The sequence below is a fragment of the Dicentrarchus labrax genome, unplaced genomic scaffold, assembly GCF_905237075.1.
Source record: "Dicentrarchus labrax unplaced genomic scaffold, dlabrax2021, whole genome shotgun sequence".
Classification (NCBI taxonomy): domain Eukaryota; kingdom Metazoa; phylum Chordata; class Actinopteri; family Moronidae; genus Dicentrarchus; species Dicentrarchus labrax.
Window position 1 is genome coordinate 18520876 of NW_026136722.1, and position 14946 is coordinate 18535821.

The following is a 14946-nucleotide window of genomic DNA, read 5'->3' on the forward strand; positions in this document are numbered from 1 at the left end:
ATGACTCCTAAAGTCAGACCGAGTGGATTAGGATTAAACTAATATGGGTTTTTGGAAGCTGATACTGATGCTAAAGTTAAAGTATTTACCATTAACATGCCTCCCCATCCAACAATCCTTCCCAAATGTACAAGGATCCAGAGATTAGTGTTTCCCTCAGGATGGAAAAGCCTCTAAAGCAGCATTTAGACCATCACATGACAGTGAAACTCTCAGACACAAAAGAGGTTTTTGTTTATTTTGGGGGAATGGGTGTCTCCATAAGGGATAAAACTAACTCCTAATAAGTAGAAAAAAAAAAAAATTAAATAAATGACAAAATAATAAAAAGCCAGTATCTGCAGACATGGAAAGTGATGAACGACTGCTGGGTTGAGCGGGTCAAAGACGGACGTGTACGCCTCCTGAATGTAAACAACATGTTAGGGGCTGCTTGTGTTCATCTGCATGTTTAGTGTAATGGTTATAAATCATGCACTGACACTCTCACCAGACACGACACTGGCAGAATATTCAACTACAGCCTCTGTCAATACATAAGAGAGGAAGAAGGGAGAATAACAGAACGAGGAAAAAGCACAAGTAGAATGTGAGAGATGGTGGAAGAGAACAAGACAACTATTTCTAAGGTCAAAATAAAAACAATAGTTGTAGAAAGGTGAAACAGCAAAGTTATACAGATCATTCAAGTATGAGTTGACCTCAGCATTTACTATATTAATCCCAACATTCAATTACAGCCCAGTATCCCCAGGTTTTACATCCATATTGGATGATTCTGCACCTCAAGTTTTGCGTCTAATGCCAACTGCCAAGTATGTGTGTACTAGGTGATAGGAGAGAGGACCCAAATGCAGATGCTGAGCCAGAACAAGACGAAGAAACAGGAACCGCATCCTGCAGTCAGGGGTGTTTCCAGACTTTTTTGACTAGGGAAGTACAAGTGGGGCATTGACTTATGCAGGGGTGGCACAAAGTATGTCTCAGCTTTCCAGTTATTCCCAATTTATACAATTCCAACATTGTTTAGGGACCACAATATACAGAGATATTCATATACACTAGGCAAAAATACCAAATGCATAAAACTGCATGGGTTTCTGTAAAGGGAAGACTTGTGGGTGCCCATAGAACCCATTTTATTCAGATATCTTTAGGTCAGAGATCCCTTATATAAATAGCCATTCCAGCTTTTTCATCGGCAAGATTTTGCCTGAGTTTGTAGCGTTATTTGTTCTTATTTCAGATATGCAATGACAGGGTTGGTACCAATGCATCAGGTCATCTAGTTTCATTTGATACCAGTGTTTTCACATCAGCTTTATTATGGAGCCCACTACAGCCTCTGAAAGACAGTGTGGGGTGGAAGAGGTAAGGATAACGGAAATACCCCTGCATGCATGCCTCAGCAAAAATTATGACGAATGCATAAAAATAATAACTAACAAACAAAAGTTGTACTAAAACAAAACATCAATCTCTTTTCCCTTTTTCCCCCAGAGGACCCAAATTCAGACACTGAGACAGAAAAGGTTTTAAAGAAGGATGTTATTTAAATCAGTGTTTAAATTAAAGCTCCAGTGTGTAACATTTTGGAGGACTTATTGGCAGAAATGGAGTATAATATTCATAGTTGTGTTTTCATTAGTGTATAATCACCTGATATGGAGTCCACCATGTTGAACCACCATGTTTCTACAGTAGCCCAATATTCCCAAATTCCTCCACAGTAGACATGGATGGAGTTAATAAATAGATAAATTCTAAGTGCTGGGACAGTTATGGAAATGTTCTTTTGGAGTTTTTCTCCAATGAACAGGGACAGACCACCACCTCTGTCCTGCATGATGATCATGCTGTCAGAGCGGCTCAGTCAGGGCTTGGCTACCATCCCTAAAATACTGTGACCCTAATCTCTCCCCAAGACTTCTACTAAGCCCTGTTTGTGCTAATGAACCTCACAGCGGCGAGACATGAGGGAGAAAAAAAAAAGAGGTCATTAAAAAAAGGGAAGCATCTGTCTGGAATTAAAAGAAAGCCATCTGTCAGTACAAGATGAGACCACACCTGGCTGCTAATGAGATCCAAATGTGCTACAAACCTCAGGCAGGAAAATATTAAATGTGAATGATGTCGGAAACGAACAAAGGGAGCTGGCAGATGAGGAAGATTACTACTTTTAATGCCTCTTTTCGATCCCGCTCTTTCTTTCGAGTACTCAGTTATAGTGCCTGTAAACAAGCCCCTGGCTTTGCTTTAATGCATTCATGTCTTATCTTGTAGCCACTGTGTTTACTGTCACTGCCTGAAATGACTCCCATTAGTGAGGCAGAGCCAAGGTGAACACAACCTTTCAGCCATGATGGTTGTACAGCACGACAGCGGACAGAGGGAACATGCGACCTGCTAACGAGCGGTGAGCGGCCTGAAACGGGACGCTCTGTCCGATTTCCCTCCATGCCGCCTGTGACTCAGGACTGCAGCGGGCCACAGTGTCCTGCTGCTGCTGACACTTAATAAGGCCAGTTGATAGAGTCATAATCGCCTCCACGGCCAGGGCTCACCTGGGGGGGCGAGCAGGTCTCACAGAAGCACCTGAAGCAGCCAGAGTAAATAAATCGAGTAATAAAGCTGTGGACTAGAATGGATTCGACTGCAGATGGTACAGTGTGTGTGTGTCTCCTCCCAAGGACAAACTTGGGAGTAGTTCTCTGACCATCCAACCGCCTCTACCGACTTTCTGTAAACGGACGGCAGCTGGAATTAAACTTTTATTATTAACTTATTTTGGGGCTAATCAATTATTTGGTTTTGGATCGGTGCACATACTCGCTGACACCTTGTCGACCTTTTAGGCAGTAAGTATTTTAGTCCTACCTGAAAACCACACTTTTGAAATGCTCGTTATAGTTTGAGAAAGAGCTTCAGATTTGAGGGTCGAGGGATGGAAGTGGTGTTGAATGTAGGAAATAATGAACAGCAGGAATTAAATAAATAAATATAAATGCATTAAATATATGGAGATTAATAGAGAGTACAGGTGGAGGCAGTAACAGTTGGCAAACTCAACATATCCTTAGTTTGCAGATATTTTAGTCTCAAAACACTTTACAACTCCAATTCACTTAAGCAGCATCAGTATCAGGGTCGCCTTATGCCTCACCTGTCCTGGCCTGGAGTCAGAGTCTTGGTCGGAGCCACTGTAAATATCCTTGTTACTGTATTCTGTTGTCAAACTGATCAAAATAAACTCTTAATTTACAGTTAGATGTGAAAATATTCTGGCTTAACTGCAGTTTTTTGTCTCATTCTTTTTTCGGACTTTGACTCTGCTTTTTATTTAGAGGCAGACGATTAAAATGACAAAAAATTCCCTAAAAAAGAAACAACTGGCAATAGACTCGGCTAATCACCAACAGTATATTAGCCCAACCCTGAAGTGGCCCAAATCAGAACAGAGAGTCCATGTGATCTGTGCTGTTCACACTCAAAAAAACGACGAGTCACATTTGAGCCAAAACAAAATCTGATTTGGTGCCTGCAGTGTGAACGTAGCCGACACACAACACAACACACTGCACAAACTCATCAATATCAGCTTAATGAGAGAGTTTAATTCTGCAGATAATCTGATCTAGTTACTGCTTCACTGGCTGCATTTTTATTATAAAAAAAAAAAAATCCTAAATTTCACCTCCGGAGAAGAAATATCTGCAAACAAGCAGCAGCCAGTACCTGCTCTCTCTCCCAGCCTGCATAAACCATGCAGCAATTAAACACACTGTGAATTAATTAAACCGTGCCAAGTTTGCATTTCCAATTATAGCTCTGCCCCCAAACATGCAGACACACCCCACATACATAAAAGGGCAGAGGGTAAATTAAATTACAGCGGAGCGGCCGTGCTGAGATTGAAATTCAGAGGGGGAGGTTTGGTTTGATAATAAAAACAGGAATCTCGTCTGTCAATAAAAAACTACTGAGGTGCTTCAGGGAAGATTGAGGTGAATGGAGGTGTAGAAAAAAAAAAGATGCCAATTACCTGGAGAGCAGATACAAATACTGCCAACCATGAGTCTGTGAAATTGTGTAGGAGTACGACTGAATACAAGAATGTGATATGACTAAAGTAACAGCAAAAGCCGCACTGATTCATGCATTCAATTCCCTGGAGAGAGTCTTAGTTTTATTGGCACCTGGAAAAGAACTGGATTTGTTTCTCAAAAACAAGCAGTTTGGAAACAGGCCAGATTGTGATTTGTCATTTAAGAGGTGAAACCATTCAAACACTCTTGTTGTTCTGCTGTGATTACAGAACGCCGCTCAACAAGGACTCTTTGACACATTTCATTCGATTTATTGAATCTTAAAGAAAGATGAGGTTTTTTTTGCGACCTGGGTCATATTTCTGTAGTTATTGCCGTCCATCCTGCTGGTTATGGAACTGTTATTCAGCAGCTTTACTGGGTTTCGCATATGGATTACAGTTGCTCAGCCAAACAGGTGAATGCTTTCAGACCTTGTTGTCCGTTTGTTTGTCTCTAAGTTTGCAGGATATTTCAAAAACTAGTCAAATGTTTAATAAAATGCGGATAATGAAACCACAGGAAGGGCAACCAATCACCAGCTTCTGATGGTCTGAAGGTTTTTTAACATTTCATATACTACTATACCTTACTTGCATGAAAAGAAACAAATAAATCAAGTGCTAAAAAAGCTCTTAACAATAATAACCATATTCTTTCTATTTTGGAAGTAAAATCAATGAAACTTATAACTTATTAAACAATACTGCATTTATATAATAATGCTCAGTTGCATTGCAAAACTACACTGCCTTTCACCAGGGCTGTGTATTGGCAAGAATCTGGCGATACGATACGTATTACAATACAGGCTTTACAATTCAATATATTGTGATATATTCCGATTTTAAAAAAAAACTAATTTTAGGAAACACAGAATGAATAAAATACAACAGAGCAGTGGGATCTGTTTTTGGATTTATCACAGTTTAAGCATAAAATAGTGTTTTTGAGAATTAATACGATATCACAAAACTAATAATCGGGATCCGATATATTTTTTACAAGCGCCACACATGGATTAGTTCTCAGCACATTTTTATTATGTGGCTCCACTTTACATAATGATGTCTACTAAAATCCAGTTATGTAAGCTCTTATTATTCACTGCATTATAATGCTCGTAGTCTAAAAAGTGACACATTAACTGGACCACTATATACGCAAAAATACGATGAGTTTTCATTCCTGCAGGTTGAACCATAAAGTACTCTATATGGCCAAAAGTATGTGGACATCTGCACATTTGGACATTACAGCCACCATGAAAAAAACCCTACTTCTATAACACCCTCCACTCTCAGGTCTGGATCACAGTCGGCGTTCAAGTTCATCCAATAACTGTTGGATGAGGTTGCACTGAACAAAAAAGATATATACAAGTTATACAAGTTTATGGATCTGCATTGAGATCTGTAAATCATATCATATATAAAAATAAAATCTGTTAAAGTTTGCAATCTAGTCCGTAAATAAACATACCACATTTATTCCTGTCGAGGTCCTGAACAGACAATAAACTACCAAACTTTGGGGACTTGGATTTGTGCATGTTAAAACAGGAAAGGAGCCTTCCCCAAACTGCTGCTACATATTAGAAAACACTATTGTCTAAAATATTGTTGTGTTCCCTTCATTGGATTTAAGGGGCCCTAATCCAAAGCAGGAAAAATAGACCCACACCCTGTAGTACACTACAGTACATGAGCAGGGGCATCCAGATACATTTGGCTTTATAGTATGATTATGTAATGTAATTAGATATTATAAAGGAAATATTAAGTTTATAAATAACTAAAGCTGAGATATATTTTTAGCTTTCACTTCCACAGAAGTACTTCTGATAGCAGCTGGACTTGTTTAGTTGATTTTAAACGTCTTTTCAGTAATTGTAATAAATGACAGGCACGAGGGCACAAACTAGAAAAGAAGACCCAGGTTGTAAGAAACCCCAATCTCCCTTTAAGTAATCGAGGTTCATGAAGTTCATGATGAACACAAAGCTTTTATTTTCTTTATGAATCATAAAAATCCAACAGAACATCAATTAAAGCAGTAAACATCTGTATAAATGATTGAATCAGAGGGTGGCCAAATCATTGTAAACAAATACCAGAAACACGGAGGAAAGAAATACAGTCAACTTAGGAGAAACTGAAAACAAGAACAGAAATGAAAAGACAAGAAAAAAGGATTATAAAGCATTTCTGGGGGACATGCTGATTGTCAGTTAAATGAAATGGCTTACATGCAGATGTTGTCAGGCTAGCTGCTTTTCAAAGGACGAGGAAAAACAGCAGAGTCGATAAGTTCGGGTAAGAAAATGACCCCATAAAAAAAGGCACATTTCATAACTCCAAACAAGAGTCAGAACCACATTAACATATTTAATATCTAATCATTCTCACACACACACACACACACACACACCACACACACACACACACACACACACACACACACACACACACACACACACACACACACACACACACAGTTACATCGTCTCCAGATTGAATTATAAATATCTATCCAAGGTTAAAGTGTTTGTTCTTCATTCAAATGTTACACTTCAGGTGACGAAGAAGACGACCTGTAGCTGGACGAAAACCAACCGGCACAAAAGCGGGAAAGTAAACATTTAAAGCTGCAGTAGGTAACGTTTTGTCATATTTGCTTGGTTCCTGTTCCTGTTACAAGAGCCAATCAGAGGCGAGAAAGATCAAAAGATGCTTTGGTTTGGAGGACTGAAGATAGTTGATTGACGAGTCTCATTCCCAAACGTCTGTATTTCCAGCCCTGGGAATGAGACTCAACTATCTTTCTCGTCTCTGATTGGTTGTTTTCATTCGGGCCCTGGTGGATTCTTGCAGATGCCAATAGGAGCACAAGGAGGAGCCACAGGAACCTGATTATTTCACAGATTATCAGTCTCATGTTCTACTGTCAGGATAAAGAGAAAATTTCAGCAAACAGGATACATTTATTTGAATGAAAATGACCTACTGCAGCTTTAAATGACATATAGTAATTATGTTTTTATGTGTTTGTGCATGCAAGGACTGATTCCCTTTCCACTCGAATTAGACAAAAACTAGACAGAAAGACAGAGTGCAGGACTGATATGATACTGTGTCCTGTGAGAACCCATCTAGTCCATATTTGGTCCAGTTAAACACTCAGATGCAAATTCTCGCTGCAGTTTATTGAAGCCCGAGAACGACAATAAAGCCGACCAGGCTACAAATCAGAGGCACCCTCTTCCACCTTCAACGGTACAACAACGCTACGACGACGCACAAGAAGAAATCTCACAGTTGCAGTTCCTTAAAAACACTCGAGTCACAGCACATTACCTTTCAATTTAAACTGCATTACAGCAGTTGATGAAAGAGCTGCACAGCGTCTCTAACCGCTCCACAACCCACTGAACTACAGTACACCCTGATACTGGGCTTGCATTTTAATTGACCACAGCTGTAGTGGCACTTGAATACGTAACGTGTGAACATATCATGACACCGCTATTGTGTGTGGACACAAAGTGGAGGTCAAAAAGCTTTGCAGAGTCAATTATTTTCTGTATCCAGACAGCCTGTGTTATAGTGCAATTTAAAACCCATACACACTTTAAAGTGTGTTTTTAGTGAGTTTACCTCAGTCTGAGTTAACTGGTAACACAACATAAAGCAGAAGTACTGTTTCTATGGTTACCTGCTGTTTAATGTACATTAACTTAACTTGACCTGCCAGTCACTCATCCACCTTTCCCTGCATAATAAACCCTCTACAGTCTACCTTGCAGGTACAGTTGTGAAGGTGCACGGTTACCGCAGCAGACAGGAAGTTATAGTGGACACAACATTTGATGAAACTAAGTTATCTGCCAGTCAGAAATGAGTATTTTCTGTGGCCATGGTATGGAATCGATCAGCTCTGGTCTCCGGTCTACACCGCTGAAGTCCTTCAACAACCTACAACACGAAAGCCTCATTTCATCCACAAAAAATAAACAAAACCAAATTCTCGTGGTCTAGTTAGCATTAGCAATGAGATGATGTACGGGGTTATTGTGATAAAATTATATTTATTATCATGGTCAATTTCCATTATGGTGATAATCATGATTATCCTCAAATGACTTAAAAAAGCTGTCTAGCTCGCCACATACAGTCCTTTATTGATTTCCTGTTTTATTTTGAAGGGGGAACCTGCATCTTTCCTGTTATTCTAACGCCGTCACCATAGCTAAAAGAAAAAAGATAAACCAGATGTATGGAAATAGTGTAGATAACAAAGTAAAGAACTGTAAGAAAGACTGTCCAATGTCCAGGTGATGAGTCGTCTATATGTGATACAATAAATGTGTTTCTTAACAGAATATAGTCATGACATTAAATTTGTCCCATAGCCTAATCCACATACCACAAAATGAATAGTTTCTGGGTTATTGTAAGAGTTGTTGCTACTGAATTTTAGACACACAATTCGTCAAGGTTATACACGTCACAAAAAAAGTTCCACTCACCATTAAGGACCCAACCCTTTAAAAATGACACAGTTAAAAGATTAAGGAGTCAGGGCAACAACGGAGTCCATCAACGGAGGCACAACTCACAGAAGAAGCTGCCAAGTGTCAGTGAAATCAGCATTACTACAGTACAGTGTGCAGATAGTGTATGAACTCTGTAGTCACAGCTTTGGCTCTCTACTCTTCACTTTTGGCCACTGATGCCTTCTCCATATCCAGAGCTGAAGCCCTGTAGATCACCATTATGCTGTCAGGTGTTGGGCTGTGTGATAGATACAGTATGAGGCTGACAGAGTCATGAATGGGTGCTGAGCAGTAAAAAGACGGGGAGACATGCCCTGTGTCTGAACTACAGGCGCGAGTGCCTGGTGATAAACAGAGACGGAGCTCTTCCTGGAGGCCTATCTGTCAGTGGCTCTGTCACGGAGGGAGCTTCATTGTTCATGAGGGGAATGGATACACGTCAGCCATGAAAGACTGATCGTCCCTGATTCGTTCCTGTTGGTTTCTGTTCCAATTTAATTATTAAGCCAAGCAGTTTAGCAACAGAGCAAGTCTGGATGTGACAGGCTCTTCTTCTTGTTGCTACTCTGCTCCTTCAAACGTGCTTTAATGTATTTTTATTGGAATATTCTGCCCTGAAGGTCCCATGGATCTCTCAGCATCTGAACACCCTACCTTTTCCATAGTTTGGGATTTGATTGAGACACACTAAAACAAAGAACTACAGGATGGACGACCTGCAGAACTCTTAAGTTAGTCTGCTTCAAACAAACTGTCGGATCATCGAACAGCATCTGACAACCCCACCCCCGTTCCAACGCTGGAATTGGGGGTCGAGTTACACAATTTTAGGGCCAATTCAACAAATTCCAGTGAATTCTGCGCGACCTTGCAATTTTGTCCAATCACATCAATCAAAGCAGTCCCCTGCACCAAAAGTTGAGTCATCCGTCACCAAACTGCTAGTGACAAAAAGTTGCCTTCTATTATTTTCTGAATTACACTAAAAAATCTATGTCTCATCGCAATTTTTTAGACAAACAAATCCTTGTGAAAACCTCACACTATGTTTGTTGACAAAACATCCGTTTAATAAATGACCCTTTTCAGTTCCCTTTCATTGTTGTCATGCACTGTTCCAGCTTTTTGATGGAACAAAAACATATGACATTTGGTCCCTTTTAACAAATTTGATAAATTACTCTTAGTTACATTTAATAGATGCAACAAATGTCCCATAAAAAGGCACACTGTCCAACCAGCAGCAAGTAAGGCCTCGTGTACAGGAACAAAGAGACTGGCCAAACAGATTATTATTTTTTTTTTTTAAAGAAAGTTCTTACAGCAGTGAGTTCTCATTTCTTGGTGTCCGTCAGGATGATGTTGGCTGTGACAAATATGAGGCAGGAGGCGGCCCACAACCAAACAAACCACACCCAGAAGGCGTGGCGGAAGGGAGACTGGTGCTTGTTGATGGCATCCCTGCCCATCACGGGCTCCAGATGGCGTCTAGAGTAAAACACAAGACAGGCTGGGATAATGTACTGGATCCCTGTGCCAGCATAGGATCCTGTAATGCCCACCAAGGACTCCAAGTTGTGGGTGCAGAAGGCCACCACGATCGGGGGCACCAGGGTAATGAGGGGAAACACGACACGGTCCACCACCCATGGGTAGGTGCCTCCGTCCCGGTGGAACAGGGTCTTCCAGTTGTTGCGCAGTGTGACAGCGATGATGGGGAAGTTGGTGCTGATGGTGAAAACTGGGAACAGGCCGAGGAAGTAGCGCAGGAACGGAATATCTAACACGTTGCAGTTGTCTGTGAAGTTCAGGGTGTACATGTCGTGCAGCAGCGAGCTGTCGAAGCAGAAGATGGCGGTGAATGAGAGAAGGAGGTAGAAGCCCAGGATCAGGACGTAGTCTGCCAACACCAGGGTGCCGACACGCTTCTTGTCAGAGATGGGCGTCACCAGGGAGGGCAGGGAGTGTTGACACATGAAGGAGTAGACGCACACCCCGAACAGGTTGGGCACTCCAGAGAAGGAGGCGACCGGTGGGCGGCCCTCGCCAGTGCCTTTACCGATGCGGATAAGAGCCAAGATGATCATCATGGTGAACGCTGTGAAAAGACAACAGAGGAATTAGGAACAAACTGTGACAGTAAATTATCCACTAAGATGACAACAGGACATAAACTTACAACATAAAAAGACAAATTTAGTACATATAAGGTGTGCCTCTGTGTAAATCTGCCACACCGTATTTATACTAACTTCTACTGCTTTAAAATGGAAGGTTATACACCACATGTATAAAGTTCATTCTCTTAGTGTTCAACTGCCTTCCAGCTGTTTGTCCCAGAAACATCAGGTGTGGAAAAAAACAACAACTAGGCAAGATTTCATGGCCCGACATAAAGTCAGTGGAGTCAGGTGAAGATAGAGTCTCCACCTCCTGCTGTTCACATCGCATCTCCAATCGATTTCTGGAGGTGCCTCTCTGTGCGCGTCTAAAGGAGACCTCTGAGCGTGGCATGAAGTCCTGTTATGGGCTGACAGTCATGTGGGCCCAGTAAGCCGTCTCACCTCCACACACACTCAATCAGCCCGTGACACCAGGAGTTAGTCATAGCCCCGCGATGGCCAGCAGCCAGCTCCTCAACTTTCATCATCAAGCTGTCCTTTAAACCCAGGGTGACATCTAGGAAGTACCAGGAGGGTCACAATTTGCCACACATATGCAGAAAGTGATTTTATGTCGTATGCTTCCATTCACTCTGTGAGACTGGCTCCCCTGCTGCCTCTAATGGAAATACCTAAGAGGTTAAGTACAGCAGAATAGTTTCTGTTTCCAGCACAGGTTGTAGTGCTTGAACAGGGTGCAGGGGAGGTGTGAAGTTTCAAACAAGCTCTATTAATCAGCCACTGTGTGCTCCTGCAGTGGCACTTTAATGTATGTCAGGAGGATAAAATTAATTCAGATTATCAGGGACGCACCGTACGAAGGGAAGGAAAAACCATCAGCAACAAAGGCGTTCAGGACAGAGGTGAGTGTCTGGAAAAATTAACAATGAGAATAGTGCTACTACTTTTATTTTATAATATTATTAGGAGAAGTACATAGATACAGTATCTAGATTGAAAGATATTGAGTCCAAAACAAAGAAGCAGCATCAAGTTGAATAAGAATAGGCATGAATAAGAAATACAACAAGGAAAACGAGGACTAAACCCAACAAAATAGCTAAAACAACCAGCACGTCATAGCTGCAAACCACTGCAAATTCACAGTAAACCATAGTATGGTAACTGTAAGAGCCCTTTACTGGTGTGGCTACAGGTTTCCACAAATATTAGCATGTTTCAATTAGTCAAAGAGGACAAAAACGAAGATTTTTTGTTGTTTTACCGTTATTGTGGTGTTTCAGTGTCGTCGGAGAAAACAAACTGAAAATGCTGACTTGTCCAAAATGAAAAAGAAAGATGGGATGTAGAATGAAAGGAAATATACAGTATGTAAGTTGCCTACTTCCATCATAGGTTGTCTACGGGACATAAATCTAGGAGAGGAGATCTTGGGGGCACTAAAAAAGGAAGCATGAGCGACTGATTTTAAGCACACAGCTACATTTCTCACCCTTGTTTCACACTTTCCTACACTTTTATCAGAGGAGATGTAAGCACGCACACACACACACACACACACACACACACACACACACACACACACACACACACACACACACACACACATCAGTGGTGAGAGTATGTAAACCTGTTGCACAAGTGTCCAATATTGAATGCATCTTTGGCTTTCATCCAATGTAATCTCTGACTCCGGGGAAAGCTCTGCGAGCTGCAATCCTTCCCACTCCACCTCAACCCTCCTTTGCAGAGGTCAGATGGCTGGGCATCAGACCAACCTTCAAGGACACGGTGACATGCATGTAGGGCTGCAAATAACTATTATTTCCATTATCTGTTATTCAGCCATTTACTTCCCAGATTAATTGATGCATTTAAGTGGCCATAAAATGTCAAAAATCTGTTTAAATTATGTTGTTTGCTTGTTTTTTGGGGGGAAAACAGAGCAAAATCTAAAAATATTAAACTTACTATCATATATGACAAAGAAAAACAGCAAATTTGAGAGGCTGAAACCAGAGAAAATGTTGCATTACTTTCATGAAAATGACTAATACATTATAAAAAATGCTGTTAATTTCTTGTTGATAGCTCTATAAAAGAGAAAAGTCCCACAAGATATCATTATTTCATTATATCTGTCTCCAACTGTCTGCCCTGTCAGAGAAACAAACCTTTCTGTTTTACTGTCTCCCAAAAAACATCTTTAATATGTGACAGAGCCATCACTACAACCCATCTGTCTCCTCCCTTTGCTCCTTCTGTCTTCTTTCTCCTTCAAACTCTCATCTTCTTCCCACCTTCCTGTCTGTTATGTGTGCTGTACGTGTGAACCAGCGAGCAGCCACCTGTCTGCCCACTGAACACGAGGGAGGAAGAGATGCAGGACAGGAGAGTGGGAGCTTTTCTCCTTGCTGACATCAACACGTGCAGGAAGGAAACAAGCATGGGGCTTTTAATTAAGAGTGCCTCAGGGTGTTTGGGCACTAATACACTACTTAAAACACCTTTTACACAAGTCCGGCCAAGATTAAGATGATGCAAGAAAGCCTGTGAGAAAGGACAGTATGGCTGGTTTTACTGGTATGCTCCCAGTTAAATGAAAATGAGGGTTAATAACTAAATAATATTCCAAATTGCAAAATCTAAAGCATAACACCTCCTTTTTGTCTGCCCCCAATTCACAAAAGGTTTATGCTAATTTGAGGCAGAGAACTCATTTATCTTACTTAAGACGCAGGAACTAACCCCTTATTTTTCAAAGAAATTGAAAGTCAATCAGATGGTAGAGAGGAGATGAACACCAGGAACAAAGCCACCAGAATGAAGCTTTTCATAATGTGCTCATTTGTCACCGACTCTCAGCTGCATCATGCTACACGAGGTGGGCAAATCACGCCTGCCCGTGACAATTTTATCGCACTCCGTGCACCTATAGCGATGAATCTCAATGCTGAAGCACTATGCAGCCATGAAATAAGGGCACATTAGCTTTGATCACCTTGACAGCTTTGAAGGACCAAGGAAACAAGTCTAGTGCTTTATTTACGTAGTAAATTCACTACGGCCTCACAGGTCACTGGAGTGATGTAAAAGAGGGGTGTAAGTCACATTCAAACACATTATTCAATGACTATCACAAAGTATACTGAAATCAGTAACACATACTGTGTATCTGCAATACGAGATTGTGTGTGATCAGACGAGCTGCTGTTGTTTCCTTATATGGACGAGACGAAACCTTGCAGCCAATGAGAGCAGCTCAACTCGCAGTACGTCACCTCCTCTGGCTCTGACAAACTGTCATGGCGACGACCATAACGCCAAACTTGAGGCTACTCCACAAACTAATTGGTGACATCACGATAGGTTTACACTTGGTATTGATGGGATGATAAAGCCCCCTTTAAAAGACGCCACTGACTCCCTGATGAAGACTCATCTCTTAAATTTCTATGTCACCCACTAGAATCCAGTATCAACACCCGTCTTTCCAAAGACCCCCCACAAAACTCATTCCTATGGGATGAGCCATTTACCTCTGCAGATATCTGTCAGGAAATGTTGATTACACGCACTTTCAAACTGACACACCGGGCCCCACCAGTACTCTCCAGTACATGTGACACGCAACAACAGGAACCGAGTAAATTGAGCAGGTGTCACACAGCCACATATCACGTCCACATAACTAATGCCCATCCATCTTGTAGCCTGTGATTTATATTACCTAGATGGGGATGGCAATGACCTTGTGAGGAATGCTTCAACTTAACAACCCCCCATAGGAGGCTCTTACAGCTGTATTCTCACTGGAAGCAAACAAAGCTGTTGCTGTTAAGCCAAGGCTGGCACACACTCTCAAAGCTCCAAGGAGCCATTGACTCTCGTACGGAGGAGAATTCTTCGGCGGCTATCTCAGAAGAGATGGGATTCCTGGACTCAATTAACGAGTAGAAAATGGTAGAAGGTGAGGGGTGATCAATCTTGTGTGTGATGAAGCACGAGAAAGCTGCAAGCTGGGGGGTCCCGCTCCTGGGAGAGAATGACTTGGACACTTAAACGTGAGCGATTCATTGATGATAGTGAGAAGGTCAAGGACTTCTGAGCTGTGCTTTAATGTTCGAGAGTGGCACTGGTGTAACAGCATTTCAAGCACTGAGGAAACTCTAATGCAACGTAC

The 14946-nt window shown here is 41.4% G+C and overlaps 1 protein-coding gene across 2 annotated transcripts in view; it reads right to left on the minus strand.

Annotated features, from left to right (window-relative positions):
* Nucleotides 1-6070: 6070 nt before the first annotated feature.
* tmem104 (transmembrane protein 104) overlaps nt 6071-14946 on the minus strand; it is a 64728-nt gene continuing 55852 nt past the window's right edge. For both annotated transcript variants that reach the window (XM_051388597.1, XM_051388598.1), the window contains exon 10: nt 6071-10738. In XM_051388597.1, coding sequence (XP_051244557.1) covers nt 9975-10738 — 764 coding nt within the window. In that variant the 3' untranslated portion in view covers nt 6071-9974. The remainder of the gene's footprint in view (nt 10739-14946) is intronic.